The sequence below is a fragment of the Aquila chrysaetos genome, chromosome 24 (assembly GCF_900496995.4).
Source record: "Aquila chrysaetos chrysaetos chromosome 24, bAquChr1.4, whole genome shotgun sequence".
Taxonomy (NCBI): Eukaryota; Metazoa; Chordata; class Aves; order Accipitriformes; family Accipitridae; genus Aquila; species Aquila chrysaetos.
In genome coordinates, this window is record NC_044027.1 from 2,547,816 (window position 1) to 2,566,498 (window position 18,683).

The 18,683-nt window shown below is 40.7% G+C and overlaps 1 protein-coding gene across 6 annotated transcripts in view; it reads right to left on the bottom strand.

Moving 5' to 3' along the window:
• Positions 1–18,683, bottom strand: part of SRGAP2 (SLIT-ROBO Rho GTPase activating protein 2) — a 115,450-nt gene that overhangs the window by 49,517 nt on the left and 47,250 nt on the right. For all 6 annotated transcript variants that reach the window (XM_030000405.2, XM_030000403.2, XM_030000402.2 and 3 more), the window contains 2 exons: positions 16,778–16,940; positions 1,789–1,851 (listed from right to left, as the gene is read on the bottom strand). In XM_030000405.2, coding sequence (XP_029856265.1) covers positions 1,789–1,851; positions 16,778–16,940 — 226 coding nt within the window. The remainder of the gene's footprint in view (positions 1–1,788; positions 1,852–16,777; positions 16,941–18,683) is intronic.

Sequence of the window (18,683 nt, forward strand, 5' to 3'; positions counted from 1 at the left end):
AAATTGAGTCCAGCAAGAAGTATCTTTTAATATGATCAGCAGAAGTGGCTTTTTCAAAGGAAAAGACATTTTCTGGTGAAGGGACAATTTAAAATTTTACAGCAGAAGGAATGAATAAATAGATTTCAAGTTCCTAGCACTGACATTAAAAAAGTTAATACCCTACATTGCTTTGTTTATCAAAGGCTGAATTCTGGAAGATCTTCCTTCCAGTGATAGAGAAATTATCAGGACTCAGTATTTGGCTCAATGATCTGTCAGAGCCTGGCATGCAGAAATAATTACATATGTCTATGCAAGCACCACTAACCAGCCACCTTATCAACTTCAGTGCCATGTGAACTTGGACTAGAAATAAATCTCTGTTCCTAAAAGTCTGTGTTTAGAGACAGACCTATATTCTTCCTTAGGATCCCATCCAAGTACATGACTCAAAAGTTGAATCAGATTGTGCCCTCAAATAAAAAATAATTTCTAGATGTAGAAAGTAGGCAGCGCTGATGACAGGCACTGCTACATTTACAAAGCCTTCATACCCAAAGTAAATTGTCTGCCTTTCGGGAACACGAGCACAACGCAGTTTGCTCATACTATTGTAAACCAAGGCTGTATGTACCATCTACAGCGACAGTCCATCGAACAACAGCTCAGCTTTAAAGTGCCTCCAGCTTCCACTGTACTGCTCGTTCTTGGCTTTCCTGTTGAGGAACACAAACCCTCTTTGCCCACAGAAAAGACTCAGTCGTGCTAAACACTAACCCAGAAAAGGAGGAAAATCATAAACTGGATTCAGCGTCTCACCTCTTCAACTGCCATTTCAGCAGCAAGAACGTTTTTCCTACTCCTGAGCTCCCTTTCTTCCTAAAAGATTAGTCTGAATATTTGGCTTCAATGCCAAATAATTCACTTCTATACATTTTGTTGATATGGGAAGTTTCAGGGAAATCCCCTAATACTCTAGCATCAATATTAATACCAAATTTCTTCACAAGGTTGATATGCCATGGCTTGAGAGACAACCCTGGATCATCTTTTGAAAGAACGAAGGAAATAACATGTACCTCAGTGTAATGACCCAATGTATCATTAAGAATGAAAGACCAAATATTTGGAGCAACAAAACTGTGTGTAGGTTCTGCTTTTAAAAGAGAACTAGCTCAGTAACAGCTGCAGAAAGCAAAAAATTAATCGAACAATAGGCTTTTCCATTCATCTATGTGAGAAGAAAAATCCCCAAGCAGCATATGAACTTTTATGAACACATTCCTTCTCCTTTCTGAGGCAGTGCCTCTTTCTTGGTGTCTCCAATGGATATACTGAGAAGCAAAAAGCACAGATGGAAGACTATTACTCTAAAGGGAGCTATTTTGCTGAATGAGTTGAGGAACAAATAAACACAGTGGATCCCCCTGCTGAAGCTGTATGCTGACTTTTGTATGCTCAGACCACACAAAACCATGGACTGAAGATTTTTAGCGTATTTGGAAATAATTCTAATATCTCTTACTCTTTTTAAAACCAACACTGCAGCTAGCAGCAAGTGTGCATTAAGGTGAGATCTTTGAGAAGTGGAGCCAACACTTACAGAACTGAAACAATATAAAGATAGAGTGAAAAAGTGTGATTTATGGTACTCTATAGACAGGTGAACACAAGCTGCCTCAAACTGCAAAGACTGCAGACATTTATCAGTCTTGGTGCTTAATCTCTGCTGTAACAGCAGGCTGGGAGAAGTCAAACACGTCTTCCTTTTGCCTGAAAAGATGCCAAGAAATCAGTTTGATTTACCGTGTAGAGTTCATTCAAGACTTTCATCAGGTCTTCCTGGAGCTGCAATCCCACTTCCTTGCTCTGCAACAAAACAGAGAAATGAAAGTTAATTGGGGAAGACGGTAAAAAGGCTGAGGAAGTGAGCATGCTCTGCATCTACAAATAATTTAGGCTCAATTAAGCACCGCTATTTATGCTAACAAATCCAGTAACTGCGTGGACCAGAGCCACTTATGGTCAAATTGCACAAACAGTATTAATAAACTGAAATGTTATATATGCACAGTCAGGAAAGCCCTACTGTATGGAAACAGGGAAATTTCCAGAGAATGTGGGATTTTCAACATTACAAGTCTGGAAACACATAGATTTTCCCATTTTAGCAGGATCAACTATGAATATAGGACAGCTCGGTATGGAACCTGAAGAAACACAGGATAAGAAAGCCAACAGGAATGATCCTCCTTTATTGAACATCATATCACAAAACAGGCAATACTTCAATTTTGCTGATGTAAGGCACCTCCTTGACAAAGCCCAGCTCTGAGGCTGCGATGACAGCTGGCCACCACCTCCTTCACACTCCCATCTCTCTAGGCAGTGCTGCTGCTGCTCTTTCCTTTGACCTTGCATCTCACTTGCAGCCCTTTGGTACTGCCTGCCCCTCCTATCCTTATTCCTTGTCCCTCAACCACACGCACATCACGAGTTGCCAGTGCCACCCCATCATGATGATTCTTGAAGAAACTAGGTTGCTCAGGTGGGGTCTGGCAAGGTGTTACAACTTATAGAGACGGATCCAGGGGGGAAACCTTACTCCAGTAAGCTCTCGCTTGATAAGCCTTGTGCACAGATTATTAAACCTATTTCCTGGATTCACTAGGGCAACAGTCACTCTTGGATACTGGAGTGGAAATGGCTTGCTGAAGAAGCAGTGTTTGTCACAGAGAAGTCTGGAGGAACAGGGAGATGTGCTCAACAGCAGGTCTTTTTGCCTGTTGGTACTGAAGGAGATGCTTTGATGCAACTACAGTTTGTGGTGACTGCATTTGAAAGGCTATACAGAGCCTGCAGTCTATTTTTGAGGACAGTATTAATGTCAATGTATTTTTTTTTTTAGTTTTGTATGATAAAGCCACTCAGAGTTTAAAAAAAAAAAAAAAAGTATGCGCTTTCAGATACACAATCTCTCCTTTGAGTCTCCATGAGATTTACCAAAAGTTTACCTCTTCTTCCACAAATACTACAATAGCCTGCTACACCCTCTAGCTTCCTCCGGCAAACGTTCCTTCACTTTTCTATTTCATCACCACAGCTACAAAAAGAACCACATCAATATTAAAAAAAAAAAAAAAAAAAAAAAAAAAAAAATTACTCTTATGGGCTTTACATGCATGCATTCCCATTTCCATTCAAATTTTAAATCAATATGGGATTTACCGCAATAGACAAAGCAAAAAGTTTTTTTTGGTTTTTTGTTTTTTTTTAAAAACTACAAGGACTATAATACAATTTAACCATATCAATACAAATCACTCTGTCTTGGGGGACACTTGCATTAGTGAGCTGCCTAGTTAAACCTAAGGCTATATGACTCATGAACTTGTTTCTTTCACTAAAACAGTAGAATGAAAAAAAAAAAAAGAAAAAAGAAAAAGAGGTGCAGATAGACATGACTGCTTGTCAAAACCGGCTGACATCCAAACTAGCCTGCAGTCAAGTGTTGGATTTTAAAAACATATTTACTTATTTAAACTCCCTGCTAGGTAACAAGCAGCCAGCACTTCTACATTGCAATTGGACTCAACTACTACATGAAAAGCCGGTGCTGGCAAACATTTGGCTTTAGCTAATACAGGAACAGGAACAACTAAGCTTCTGGTTTTCTAATACATACACTGGAATGTCCAAAGACGTGCATCCGTAATTACCGACAGACGGCACCTCTGTATGCAAAGCCCTCTTTGAAGAGGTGTTTCTGCATGCAATATAGCTTGTATGCAAAGGAGCGCGAAGAGACTTTCTTACTTAATGAGTTCAATGGTACTATTAATCTTCACTTCATTAGAGACAGGATTTCATGCTAAAACTGTCACTGTTTGCATTCTGAAGAGCTTCCACGGAGAAGTTGAGAAATTCAGACACATCAAAAAGCACACTGAGGCAGCGTTTGCTGACACACCTTGCAAAGCAAAGCAAAGGTGCAGCCACACACTCCAGCCTTGCTGTCTCCAGCTGCCATGGCATAGCACTGCTGTGCACACAAACCTCAACAAATCCCTTTTTTCTACAGCAGGAGTATAAATTATCAAGGAAAATGTCTGTATTTGTAATACAATCACATCTTTCAGCCTAGTTATTGAAAGAGATTAAAGCCAATAAAGTTACAGTTAGACCCAAACAGATGTTTCCCTTCTTTGCTGTTGAGGACTCCAAGAAGTGATGTCCCAACTGTTATCCTGTTCACCCGAACAGGCTGCTGGAATAATTTTAACTTCCTGCTTCAACCCTGTTCTGTGGTCACATTATCATGCCCAATCATCCTTTGAAATTCCAGGAAAATCCATATCCATTCTGACAGGGAGCTGGTTATCATCCCTGCCTTGTAGCAAGCATATTATACAAATACCAGAGCTGTTGGGTTCAGAGCATTATACAATGCACCCTTCAAGGCATGAAAAAAAGGAAGAGGAGGGGAAATGGGAGAGATCAATCATGAAATATTTTATAAAGCCATATATTGGGACAAAAACACAATTGAAGGGGAAAGCTCCCTCAAAAAACCCCAAACTTAAGGATAACAGGCAATTATTTCTTACATGAAGAGTGGTACAGACCACGACAGGAGGAAGAGGCCTTTGAGTCAACCTTGTAAGCTCGGTACCAAAATAGGGGGAAATGGGGGTGGGGAGAGAAGTATAAAACAGAGCTGCCTTTGTCAGCCATCGGACAAAATGTTTCTCTCAGTCTGGTGGAAGGGAAGGAATCGTACCAGCAGCTCCGGAGAGCGCAGGGAAAAGCTATGGGGGTGAGGTCTATCCCCAAGGGTTTCGTTGTAGCATCTCCCCCAACGGATGGAGAGATGGGAGCAGACAGACGCACCGGGATTTGTTACCTTGTCAAAACCAAACAAAAACCCAACCGCACATGCTATCCAGAGGGAAAGGACAGATCCATCTCTGACTTTCACTAATTATGTCTCCACTTGGGCTGCACAGGAGCCAGCCAGCTTCAACAGCTTTGCTCCTATAAAATGTTTAACTGGAAAACACCCCAACAGTTACTAGTATTTAATGACAGAAATCTCAGAAATGCAGTCTTAGCACTCGCAGCACAATCTTTTAACGTTTTCAAACCCCTGCCTGTAATTTCATAGCTCTAATCATTCTGAGGTGCAGGAAAGAGATAAGCACACAGAATTCCACTTTTTCTGAGGTTTTATTAATGAAAGACATCCAGGTGAGTAATTGGAGAAGCCAAGGAAAAGAGCAGACATCTTGTCTCTCTACACTAACATTTCTATTCACAAAAAAACAGGCAGGCTTAAACACTCACAATCTAATAACTATGTTTTCTCCACATTTTCCCACTAATTAGAAAGTGCAAATGCATCTACTGCTACATGTAACAAGAATAACTTTATTGAGTTTATAGATTTTACTCGTTCACTACCTGCTAAGGCAGTGCTTGCCTTATTGAACCTTCGCGCTCTGCATGTTAGAAGTATATACTATCTACTGGGTTAAGCAAATTTGATAGGTTCAAGATTATTTATGCCTACAAAGTTCAGGAAAATAAAAAGATGAAGAGGTAATGCAGGCAAACCCACACTTAAACCACTATTTCTGCCTAAGAAGTCAAGATAGCATTAAGCCATGAGAAAAAAAAAAACAACACTCAAATTAAAAAGCAAAAAGAGAAAGATTATATAATTTAATTTTAAATTTTCCTTTTTTGAATACCGTCCTGTTCAGCAGTGCTCAGAGTTTACTGTGTTTCTGAGATGATAGATGGTTTATTATAGACTGTTTATGTATGTTGTGACCCATTCAGACCAGCCTGGCATCGCACTGCTGGCAGCGCAATGGGACATACAAGCAGAAGCATCCAAGGGTGGGTCCTTTGCATTTTCATATGTTCCAGTCCCATGTTCCTAAACCTGCTTCCCAGGTGGCCAGATGTGCTACTGGAAAAACAAGTGTCTGACACAAATGCTGACAAAGGGGAGCATCCTGCTTTTTCTGAGGAGTTTTTAATTTAAAGAAAACAAAAAAGTCAGTGATTCCCAATATCCAAGAGAGTTTAAAGAAACAACATCTACTGTTTTTTCATCTCTGAAAGCAGAAAAAAAGCTGAAGCTGCTGCTCATCACTGCAGTGATATGGGTCGCAAAGATTTTATGACTGCCTTTTTCTCAACATTGGAGATGATTAATGAAAGTGACTGGCTGGGTCTGTTTTAAATGCCCTGAGCACTGAACTTTTCACACAGAAGCAGCTTTTCAGCAGCACGCTTCACTGTTCTGGTTAAACTGCTTGGACTGGACCAATCATCTGCGTTTCACCCGGCTCTTTTCAGCCCATTTACTTATTTCTTGCATAAAATTGTTCATTCACTGTACAAACTGCTGAAGCATCAATTATGCGAAATAGATTAAAATGAATATTTTAATGCATATTCAGGTTGAAGAAGAAAAGAAGAAGTGTAAGTGCCAAATTGTCAAAACACAAAACTCTTTGTGCTTCCAAATGAGCTCTCAAGAAAGAAACTGCCAGATTGCTGGACTGGAAAAAACCTTACATTAAGATGAAGGTAAGATAGATCACAGGTGTCATGAAAACAAGAGCTATGCAATGAACACTGTTAATTTAATGCTGCTCCCCATACTGATTCCACCAACAAAAAAGGTTTAGGACAAAAAAGCTGAGCTAGGTGACCCTGATAAATGAAAATACATTGGAGGAAGCAGAACAGTTAGCTTGGGAAAGTCGAAAGAAAATGCCTTAGATATTATCAAAGTTGTTGCTCAAGTGCTGTAGAGGGTGGTAGACCTGATGCGCAACGAGAACTTTTCTGAGGTCCCATGGAGTTCAAAGTGCATCCAGATTAAGGGCTGCTGATCTTAACTATTGCCATACAGGCACAATAGATTTCAAGATCATGATAGAATATGGCGTGGAATTACGAATAAAATGTATGCCAAGGAAAAACAACAACATAGTCTCTGTAGTTGCAAACATCTCCAGGTATCAATTTCTATTTCAACATCAAATTATATATTATGTTTTTCAAAGGCAGACAGAGTTTAGAGTGATTCATTTTGGAAACAGTCTTCCAGGAAAAAAGCAATAAATAAAAGCAGAAGAAAATCTGATAAATTTTATTATTATCTATTCCTGGCTGTATCTGCAACTAGAGTCTATTTGTACATCCCTTAAAAAGCCTGAGGAAGGGCTTGTGCAACAAAATCTTACCTGTCTCCAATAATAAACTGTGCATGCCTGTAGGGAGGGGGTGTCCCCACAAATCTTGTCTCTTTCTTATCCCATCAGGGCTAAACACTTGTCCTCTGGATCTGGGAAATTATCTAGTTTTATATGCACCATTAATGGTCTTGCAAGATGGCACAGCATGCGAGCTCACCGCACGCCTGAGGCTGGGGAAGGGGATGAGCAGGGCGCCAGCACAACCTCACCTGTGCTGCTGCAAAGGTACGCGCTGATCAGTGATAAACACAGCCTTCCTCTTCTCCGCAAATCAGGAAAATTATCAACAGCACCCAAGAGCACAAGAAAGTCATTTCAGCACGGTGACAACAGTAACTGTTGCCCAGGAGTGCTAACTTGCAACCTCAGTATTTTTCTCACAAGCTGCCTTTCTCAAGCCTTTTCTTCGGCCCAAAACAGGAAAGCAAAAGAAGCTGCCCTAAGTGTGCGTGCATGCACATGCATAAGCATACACGCTCACACATGCACACATACTCCTTTGTTACAACAGGGTGTATATGCACCATGTGCAGAGCTGTAGGTTGCTGCCACCCCTCGCTGGAACATAAATTCCCAGCACGCCGTGCCAGCTTCTCAACGGCCTCTTTGTTCCAGCCCTCCTCCCCTCCACCTCCCCTCTAATTTAATCAAGATGTTTTTGGGATCTACTGCAGCACTCGCTTGGCTGTTCCGCATTCCACCAAACATTAACGACTTCAGCTTCAAAATATTTAGGGGGGATAATAAATATGAGAGCTAAGGAATGCTGTCAACATTTTATGCCCCGGATCTCAAGCCTCAGTAACGTAGTTCCAAATCTGATAGAAAGATGGTACGGCTTCAAAACAAACATACCGTGAAGTTCACAAGATGCTTTCTGTATAAACTCAACAACAGCAAGGAAGCAGTCAGAAACCATTGGTGGGTGGATGTGTAACATACTGAGATAAGAGATTTTACCTAATATGTTGCCTAAAATTATGTTAGCCAGTAACAGGGCTGGAATTGGAACCCAAATCTGCTGATTCAGAAAACCGCTCTCTAACAAGACCATTTCTCTACATCTTTCAAAAAGGAATAATTAAATATACCTAGGTGGAAAACAAATATTAAATGTTCTAATGCTTTTTGAATCAACAGCGGGAGCTGGGAGGCAAGTGGATTGAGTTCTTGCTGAGACCAGTGAGGAAATTTGCAGAAGTGCAAGAACCTTTTTATTCCTGTCTAAATCAACGTTACAATACAGGGTATTTATTATGCATTAGGTAGCATCTACTTACAAAGTTTGATAAAGAGAAGGCTTGCCAGGTAAAATTTTCCTAGATCATACATGTGGCACTTAAAAATAATTTGCTAATTAAAGTTTAGAATTCTTTACAGGTAGATTCTTGATAATTTTCTTTTTTTCTTTTTTTTTTAAACAGGCCTGCCTTAAATCATATGTGCTACTGCATGCAAATCAATTAATAACCTTCATGTTCTCATCTAAACAATCAACTAGCTTCACTGTATGGAAGTACTCCATCATCACCATCAGTCCAATCCATTTGTTATAAATGTACCCCTTATTTTACAAGGAGGTACTCCCAACAAAGCCCGTAAGCTAGCTGAAGCCTGTGCAAGTTTTATGCAAGTCTCTCCCACAACTTTTATAGATAAAGTGCTCGGCCATTATCACATGGCCCTACAGAACAGGAATTCTGTAAAGACTTCTTCTAAAGCTTCAAACTCTCCAGAATTTAAAGAAAAGCTAGGAAAACAAAATCTATGTCATACAATATACATGCATATTTTGGGTGATAGATCATCAGTTTCCAGTTTAATGATCCATTATGCATTGGTCAGTCATATTTAAATTACGGTTGTATTATCTAGTTTTCTCCACCATTTCACTAGTGAGTTGTTTCACCACTACGTCAGTAATAAGGCATTTTCCTTATTACAGTGGAATAGTGTACTCTGAAAAGCCATTCCTACATGAAACCACGTCACACCGCTGCCTCCCATGCTCTGGGCTGAAAGAGTTGCTTCCAAACAAACCTCATGCCCTTTTTCTCCTTTTTTTGCAGAATTCTGTGCTGATCCTATTGAATCTTGGGCTTCAGGCACTCAGTCCCAACCAACCAAGCAATTTTATGGCTGAGAGCATTCATTCTTGTCGTGAAGCCAGCTACATTTGCCCTCATTGAATGAGCCGCATGCGAAATGGGCTTCAGAAGGTGGCAAGACCTACCAGCAAGTGGTGAAGTCCTGTAAAATATTGGAAGTAACATTGTGTAATTCTGCTCACACTTTTAATGCTCTGCATGACAGCTTTGTGCTACCAACTTCCCCAATACCCTTTTTCAAACTGCTGTGATGTATCTCTAGGAAAAACTGACTGGAGGGATCAGAGTCAGATGAATGACCTGGAGTGTACAACTGCTGTTCCCTTGTTCCTGGCTGACCTGAATTCACACTGCAGCAAAATAAAGACAAGCATACTGGTGTAGTGAAAGACAATGTAAGCATACAGGAAATTAGAAACAAAATGTAATAACAATGGACTACTTTCACACATTAAATAGGGTCAAAGGCAGTGTATTCCTTGCCCAATCTATATGCAGAAGTGACATTTTTAGCCTGTAACATATGCAGTAAAACTACTCCAGCTGTAGCTTTCAGTATCCAGTACATCACCCAGGGCAATAGGCTCTGATCGCACCATTGTATCTGAGCAGGTACAAAGTGTTAGCAGCACAACAGAAACCATCCACTCCAGTTACGGGTAGGGGGGAATCATAACTCAGAAGCAGATTTACGTACTGCTAACTCAGATAAGAGCACTACACAAATTATTTCACTCCCTCTCCCTTCCCCTGTTCCACTTGTTCTAAAAATAAGCAGGTAGGAAAACCAGGAGATTTCGTTTCCCCAGTGAGAAATCATAAAGTATCATTTCACAACAGGCCTCTGTGTTCTTTAACTTTTGGGAAAAGAGTAGAGAACTCAACATTACTATTTCCTAAGGCACCTAAGGCAGAGGAAGATGCAGTGGGTAAGGATGTAAGCGGAGAGCAGGGATATAGCACGTACTTACCAACTCTGCACCTCAGTGACAGTTTTACTCATGGCATTTCTATATTTATGTGTTTACACTGTTATGGAGAAATATTTTTACAAATGCCCAGCATTTTGGCCAGTGCATTTCTTTCATTTGCGTGGCTTTTGCATGTGCGGTGTATTTTAATATTTTTCATATTCTGGTACCAATGTAGCAATGAGACATACTGCAGCTGTAAAGTAGGTCATCTTTGGCACAGACCCCTTAAGAGAATTAATAATTCTTCTTCCTTGATTACTGCAAGCCTTTTAGCCAACTCATTGTGCATTTTTCATTTCACATCAAATACCGTGCAGTGTACTTGTAGATAAACCATTTTTTCCACTATCAAAGGTATTAAACAGGAAGCAAACTTCAAATCCTCAGTTTTGTTTTCTTCATTCCTTACAAGGTTTTCTCCCCATAAATATCACAACTGAACTTGATACAATAGTGTACAGAAATGCTATGCTCTCAAAGCAAGATTTGTAGGGCAACCACCTTACCCTGTCCCCTATACCAAACTACTCTATACCAAAAGGACACGTCCACCTGTACAAGCTAGAAAGCAGGGCAGGACAGGGTTACAGCTCCGAGCATCTCCAGTGAGCCTCCCAATTAGCACTGCTGCAAGGACCCCCAAGTTAAAAATACAGCAGAAGACCTATGGTATAAACACAGTACGACCAACACTGCATGAAAGGGACACATAACAGCAAGGCAGGCAGATGCTGAGAAGGTACCTGGCTCTATTTAGAGGCAAAGCTCTAAAAAGCATCTGACTAACAGCCACGGCCTGTCCTGAGGCCCCTCCAGACACAGGAGCTTACACATACACAGAATAAATCTGTCTTTCTGCCTATTAACACTTTCCAATTACTTCACAATTTTGTTATGTAAAAATCTGTCAAACTGAAAAAAAATCAGTTTGTTCAGAAACTGCTCAAAGTGACTGAGGCTTCCACAGTCCATTCTTTTAAAAAGATTTTTTTTTCCTTAAATTTGAACAAGACTATCAGTCTGCTTCTAGAGTAATCTCAAAGAGACAACAGAGAAAGAGTGATTAAAGATACCAAATTAAAGAGACTGCTTCTCAAAAGGCTACACATATATAAATAATACCAAGGGATCCCGCTAAAAAGACACGTCCGTAGGCAAGAAAACCTGATAACCATGTGAGAAACAGAAAGGTTGTACCATGCAGAGAAATCAAGGGCCACATTAAAACAACAGAATGACAGGGGGATAGAGAGAAAAGGGAAAAAAGGGCAAATCAAAACGGGAGTCAGCTCAAATGGAAAAATATTTTGACTATGTATATATAAATATATAAATAAAAGGGCCACACTGAAGGAGGATAAGCAGGAAGAAATCAAAGCAGTGCTCTCCACAAAAGTGGATGGAGGAATGAAACAGAGCGTGCACAAGAACAGGTGCTGACATCAAAGCAGGACAGTCTTCCAGGAGATGGAGAGGTGACCAGAACAGCAATGCTGGGTGGCACATGGGCTTTAAACTTCAACTGTATATGAAACCCAGGGCTACGTCATTAACTGTTGGACAAATAAGAAAATATTACCTCCTTCCCAAGGTGTAACAATTTGTTATTAGGACAATTCCACTAGTTCCCCTCCAGTTTTATTTGCTCAAGAGAGAGGTTATTTATTTCACCATTTATCTTCCTTTTCTTTTGTAGTAGCACAGAATTGCACCGACACCATTCCTGGGGCCAGCAGCACCGCTGAAGCCAAACACCAGATCCCCACTGATGCCAATAGGATTCATCTGCAAGACTGCTATAGTAGCAAGCCCCTTACTGACAACATCTTTTACTGAAATGTAAAAGTGTTTCCTCAGGAGAAACCAAAACAAAGGGTACGGAAAGAGTACAGTGTTCAAAGAATACCTACACATTAGGTTGCAAATTTCCAATAAGATATAAAACCACGTTTGATGCAAACAGGCCAGTGCTCAGACATGTAAAGGTTTTGCAGGGAGAGCTAACCGAGGAAGTAAACAAATCCAAGAGCCAGGAAGAAACAGGGCTGACACACACTGTACATCCAGCACCACTTCAGTGCTGGCTTTGGCAGCAAACACAGCTTCTCTTATCAGCAAAGATACCTTTGAAGTGGCTGGCAAGCTTCCATCTAACACTCAAACAACTAAGACCCTCCACATCGTAACACAGCCCTGGAGAGGGATCTCTTCATCATAAGACACGAACAGAAAAACTGCATGAGACAAAGCCACAGACCATGCAGGCTTCCCATGACACTGTGAATCCAAACACTATGAACATAAACCCTCTGAAAACCTGTGTGCAATGCAGGCACCACCGCTGGAATTTCAGAAGTACACTGATTTCAAGACAGACCCATCCAAGCTCAACTGTCAGCACTGCTGTGCCCTTTGTATAACTGGTCCAAGGGGTCCAAGAGTGAACACACGAGAGTGTGTCTCAGCCTGACGATTCTCCACCGCAGTCACTGGAAGAGACAAATCCCACATTGCCACCACTACTGATGCTCTTCTGGACAGAGAGAGACCTGGTTTGCCCACATCAGGCTTCACGCTGCTCCCGCTGCAACACAGCCAGCTCCCACCCCGCTTCCCTCTGCATCTCCCCTGCCCTTGACAATGTGTTTCCTTCCCAGCACAGACCTTATCACACCCATCCAGGCCCTTTGTAGCCTTAAGGCTGGATAACGGCTGCACGCTGTACTTAGATCTCTCTCATCTGAAAAAGCTCGCCACTTCAGACAGTGCAAGATAGAGCAACTCAAGAGTTTAGCACCAAAAGGGGTCTTAAGTGCATCCTTTTTACCCTGTCTGTCCTTCCCAGCTCACCTGCTCAATCCCAGCATGATACAAAGCACTGATTTGAGAAAGCCCTAAATTATAAATGGCCCAAGAAAAAGATCTCATGTCTCAGGATTTTATCCCAACTGCCCTCAGCAAATGAGGATCTCTATATCACTATCCCCTCCATATTTCATAGCATTATTTACTACCCAGTGAGTAGTTCCTAAACGTAAGTTACTAGAGCACGTGCAATCAGCCAGACACATGTATAACTTTTTTGAGACGGTATTTTCCAAAGAGAAGTGTAAAAATAATGTTCCTCAGACTTTCAAATAATAAAGTGTCCTTAACACAGATTCCCTGGGTAGCATGACACAAGGACAGAGAGCTCCCAAACCAGCAGCAAGATTGGCAGCACAATTCAAACTGCTACAATTTCTGTTGGAAAACAGTAAAAAACAGCTCTTGTGTTAAGCTAAACCTGAGCGCCCTAACAGCAACACAGCTAAGGCTCTTCCTCCTGCAGGTTGCATTTCATTAAACTGCAGTGCATTTTAGCGTGACCATACTGCATGTGTTACACCACACAGGAGACAGTGTGGAATCAGTGAATGAGCTGGAACGACTGCATGGCACAAGAGAGGCAGGAAACTCAGGTCTCAGACATAATACAGCCAGTTATTTCACTGACGTAGCCTGGCTAATTAGATCTGTGAAGAAGCTACATAAATTTGCTGAGATGTAGCATCACACTAATTCAGCTATGCCATTCAGAGCTCATTCACATTTGGTTTTTGATTGGGACCTCTGAATTTGCCTTCCACAGCTTCCTGGGAAGTTTTGCAGCATGGCACAGTAGCATTATTTTCCATGTAGCTCCTGTATAAACTACATCTGTTTCAAGACTGCTAAAAAGTGCTCAGTTTTCTGAGCTGTCACATACTATAGTAGCTCTTCTCCATTAAAAAATGGGAAAGGACATCTCAAAAGTTTAAAAAAGGATGGGAGAAGATAAAGGGGAGAGGAAGGAGAATGTTCTTGTAGATTTTCTCATCAATAGGACTAATTTCCCTTTGGGCTAGCATGGTTTTAACTTCCAGTTAGAGGCACAAAAATATATGCCACTCCTAAACATCTTGCCGAGTCACCTAATTATTCCCCTTCAATTCCTACAGATACTGATCAGAAAGGCATCCTGGCTTTGCCAGCGGCTTGCTGAGCAACCCTGGATAAGTGACTTCATCCACTTGCCCCTGTTTTTTCATCCAGGAAAAGGTAGCACTTGTCTGCTTAAGGTCCAGAGATATTCTGAAGATTGTTTGTACTGCTCCTGGGATATTGAGTACTACAAGCATGCTACATAGGGGTTTTATAAATGGATAGCGTTTTCTTTAAATCCATGGAATATAAAGCTGATTTGCAACACACCACATCTGTTTTTTAGCCTACAGTAGCTTTTGTACCACTTCATGCTGCTTCTTGCAGCTCAGGAAGGTAAGAGATTCTAGTGAAAAAGCACAAGTAGCAGCAGGTCCATGTTCAGCCAAATTTCTTTATTTATCAGGTGCTATCTTACTCAACTATGTGACACTCTAGATAAGACAGGATGCAATTTTTGTTTTTAACCACCCAGCACAAGTGGAATAGTAATCTAATACCTGTTTTGGCCTTCAGCCAGTTTGGTATGCCTGGCAAACAGTCAGACAACAAGTAGTTGGAATTTAGTAACAAGTGCCTTTTGTTTGCACAAATTAATACGGAGTTTGCATTTGGCCTGTGAGAAAGGAACCAGAAGGGTATTTTGTTGTTGGTTGGTTATTTGTTTGTTTTTATTCCACTCCTACTGCCCCAAATAAAACAAAACTGGGCAAAACCATGCTTATACAAGGGGCTGAAAATTAAGATGCTAGTTTCCAGCCAAACTGGGATAATATCAATTTCCATGTACTTCTTTGCTGAGGCATTTTCTCAGCCACCTTCCTCAAGCACAGCCCTTGTTGAAATTCAGTGGGGAGATTACTTATCCTTTGGAAGGATTAAAGGAATTGAAGAGTAACTGCCATTCAATAATCCCGTGTAAGTGTCTAATCAACCATAATGTAATTACCAGGAAGTTTTAAAAGGTCAAAAAGGCCTTATTGTGACATTACTTGAAAAAGAGAAGGTTCCTCCTCTGCTTGGGCAATATCTCAAAAAAAGAAGTAAAAGACAAACAGAATGTAACAATTTATTTTTCATAATCCGTTGCTATCCATTAAAAATTCAAGAAATATGCAGAGGACAAGGAACGCAACAGTGCACTTGCACTTATTTTCATTCTCCCATAGAAATCAGTTGCCAACACACACAAATACCTGCTGTAAAAGAGCAAATGCATTCTGCTCTCCAGGTAACACACAAGATGCTGCTCCTTCAAGTGCATCTTGACATGAAATATCACACACAATACTGAGCATTGTTCATCTTCTAGCAGTCTAAAGGGACTACATTATATAGTCTCTCTTTATCAGTTAAAGCAATATAGAGATGTTAAGAAATATCTGAACACTCTCTCCTCAAGACATTTCAAAAGACTGTCAAGACCAGAGCGAAAAGCCAACGAGGCCTCCAATTACTGCCGACTGCACCTAAACAGATTTTAATTTTGAAGTCACAAACTACTCACATGACTCTTGTTTAATATAACAACTGACACCACTGAAGACATACATGAAAGTATGCTAGGAGTTTTTTTTATCAAAAGTGTTCCTCTTCCGTTTCTCTCAGAGACAATGTGGTCTAGGATGAGTCTCCATAAAAGTATTCTTTAGAAAGCTCAAGTCCTTCTGCAACTCCCTTCTCTAGGCCTTGCAATAGCAGAAATAACTCTCCAAGATCATGACACATTGCAAGGGGGTGGGGAGTGGGGGAAGAGAAATTGCTTTCAATGGTAGAATTGCAGTGTTTTTAACATGTTAACTAGCAGATGTTACAGCGATTGACAGATGTCTGAAGAGACTAGGCATTACCATTTAATAGGAGTTTCAAAGCTTCCATATCGTGTTTCTTCAACTGGAAGATTCTTAAGAGAAAAATACCCTCACACACTGTCCCACCTTTTTTTCCAGGTGGAAATCAAGGGGAGAGAAAGGGGACAAGGCTAACAAAAGAGACTTCAGCTGCATTTTCTCCTTTTTTTCCAGAGAAGGACAATACAACCTTTTATTATCTAGCATGGTAGGAATTCTCCCTAATTTTTCTTTTAACAGTAGTTTCTCCTCCATGGCAGATACAAATTTCTCTTTAGAGAGCTGTTCTTGATTATATTCAGAGTTGAAGACCTGGAGGGCTTCTGCTTGTTTAATAGAATTTTCAGAATGCATACAAAACTGTGAGCATGTTAAGAGGAAAAAACATGGCCTGAATTTAGACCAACAAATCTCAACCGACCACTTTTGGGAAAATCCTAGAATACTAGAAGAATAAAATTACTAAAGAAATCAAAGGTAAGTCAAGCATAGTTATCCACAAAGAGGAAAAAAGCACCATGTGTTAGGCAGAGTCAACAATAAATTACTTCCACCAGAAGTAATAGCTAAAACTTTGTATTTCAGAAGGGCCAAACAAAAATACATGTGTTGTAACACTCAGTTACCTTCTTGAACAGGCGCCCCGAATCTTCGCTGACCTGGACAAAGCGCGGGATGATGTTGTTGAGATAGATGTCACTTAGGGTGGTGTGATCCCTGCTCTCTCGCTTCACTTGATTTAGCAGGAGATTCCAGCAATTCACTGGCGATAGCACATTCTGATCCTTCCTATAAAGGACACAAAATAGAAACAAGAATTGGATAGGACTTTACCTGAAGGGGACAAAATTATTCTGTTCATGATGTTCTACATCTATAAACACTAGAAACTCAGCTATGGGACGTATGGATTTACTGAGGGAGAGGAGAGGAAGGCTATAAAATGGCTATTGCACATACAGAAAATACGCCCTCAGTTATACACGACTACATTCACATGGCCATGGGCTTTTGTCCCCCAACAAACATATCAGGCAAATGCAAGCTACCGTGTGCCAAATGTAGGCTCTAATTTTTTCCTTTGAAACCGAGATTTTGTGCATAAATTACAGTGCCTGAGGGAGAGCGATGGCTCCAGTGTCTGACAATAGGTTTCACAGTGCTGTCTCAGGCATTTGTGACTTAACCACAATAAAAAGATTTCAAGCATCCAGTTAGCTAAATAGCATCTGCATAGGAAACGAAATGTTATGTTTCATGTACAAAAACAATTATGTGCAAGCATCTATATCTGTCCCAAGCAAAAGAGAAGGCAACATTCATACAAGCAGCTTTATTTTCTCATCTTTGAACTTACTCCACCTTATTATGGCTGATTCACCCTGCACCCTGCAAATAAGCAATACAAAGGGCAAAAGGGGAGATGAGAGGAACCTCAGTTTATTTGGATCAACATTTCATCTACTGAAAGGAGTAAGTCATTTCTTAAGGCAGCATTTCATACTAGATGAAAGCAAGGACATTAGCAATGATTTTGCATGGTCCTCCAGCAGCCCCGCAGCAGTGTTTGAAACTGGCAGATCTAGGTGTAGTCTTAACTACATCATTTACTTCTCTCTAGATCTGTTTATCATTTGTTTACAGTACAATAATATTTATTTAGAAAAGAGTAAGTCAGATCTCTGGTGGAAAGCCAGAGCTGCTCTTGATTATTGTACGCAACTGTATCAGATTTCTTTCCTCTTAAAAGAAATGCCATTTAATTTCCACTGAAAAAGGGAATATTCTGCACTTAAAAGGACAGCAATCTCTGCTGCAAGCAATGTCTGACATCGTGAAAATGAAGCCAGAGCAGACTTTCATTACCCTTCTCGTGACATCAACGGCTGGGTTTGTAGTGCAATATGGATAATTTTAGATAAAGAAGAATAGTTTCAGAACAGCTGATGTTGATGCTTTGTTTCTTTTCCTCAAAAAAATGAAAAGCTCAGGAAATCACTGCAGCTTGTGATCTGGACTGCTTCAAGGTTTGGAGTGCAAGTGTGTACAGTGGGAGGGGGTATAAAAAGTATTCTGGGCTTTTGGTTCTCCTGGTGTTTTAAGTAAAAAAAAAAAAAAAACCAAACAGAAAATACAACGTGAGAAGGCATAGATTTTATTTAGAGACAGTATTTTCCTTCGTACTCCAGTGTCCTGTATTGCAGATATTGCTGACGCACAAAACCAGATGGAATGATCAAAATGCTGAACTGTATAAGGTTGAAACTGCTAGATGTTAAGCTATATAAATCAAATAGTTGCCCCCCAATCTGCAACCAGTCTTTGCAGCATACCATTCGTTTTGCTAATATGCCAGAGAGCTAATTAGTAACCACAAGACCCGGCTAATAGAACTGTGAATCTACGTGTACTGACCAGGCTGCGGCCAGCCCTCGAAGGGCACACATGCAGATAAGGAGCCATATGCTCTGACTCCCACTGAAATGGAGATAAAAGCTGCCACCGCAAGGGAAGGCTGCTCATGGCTTGAGC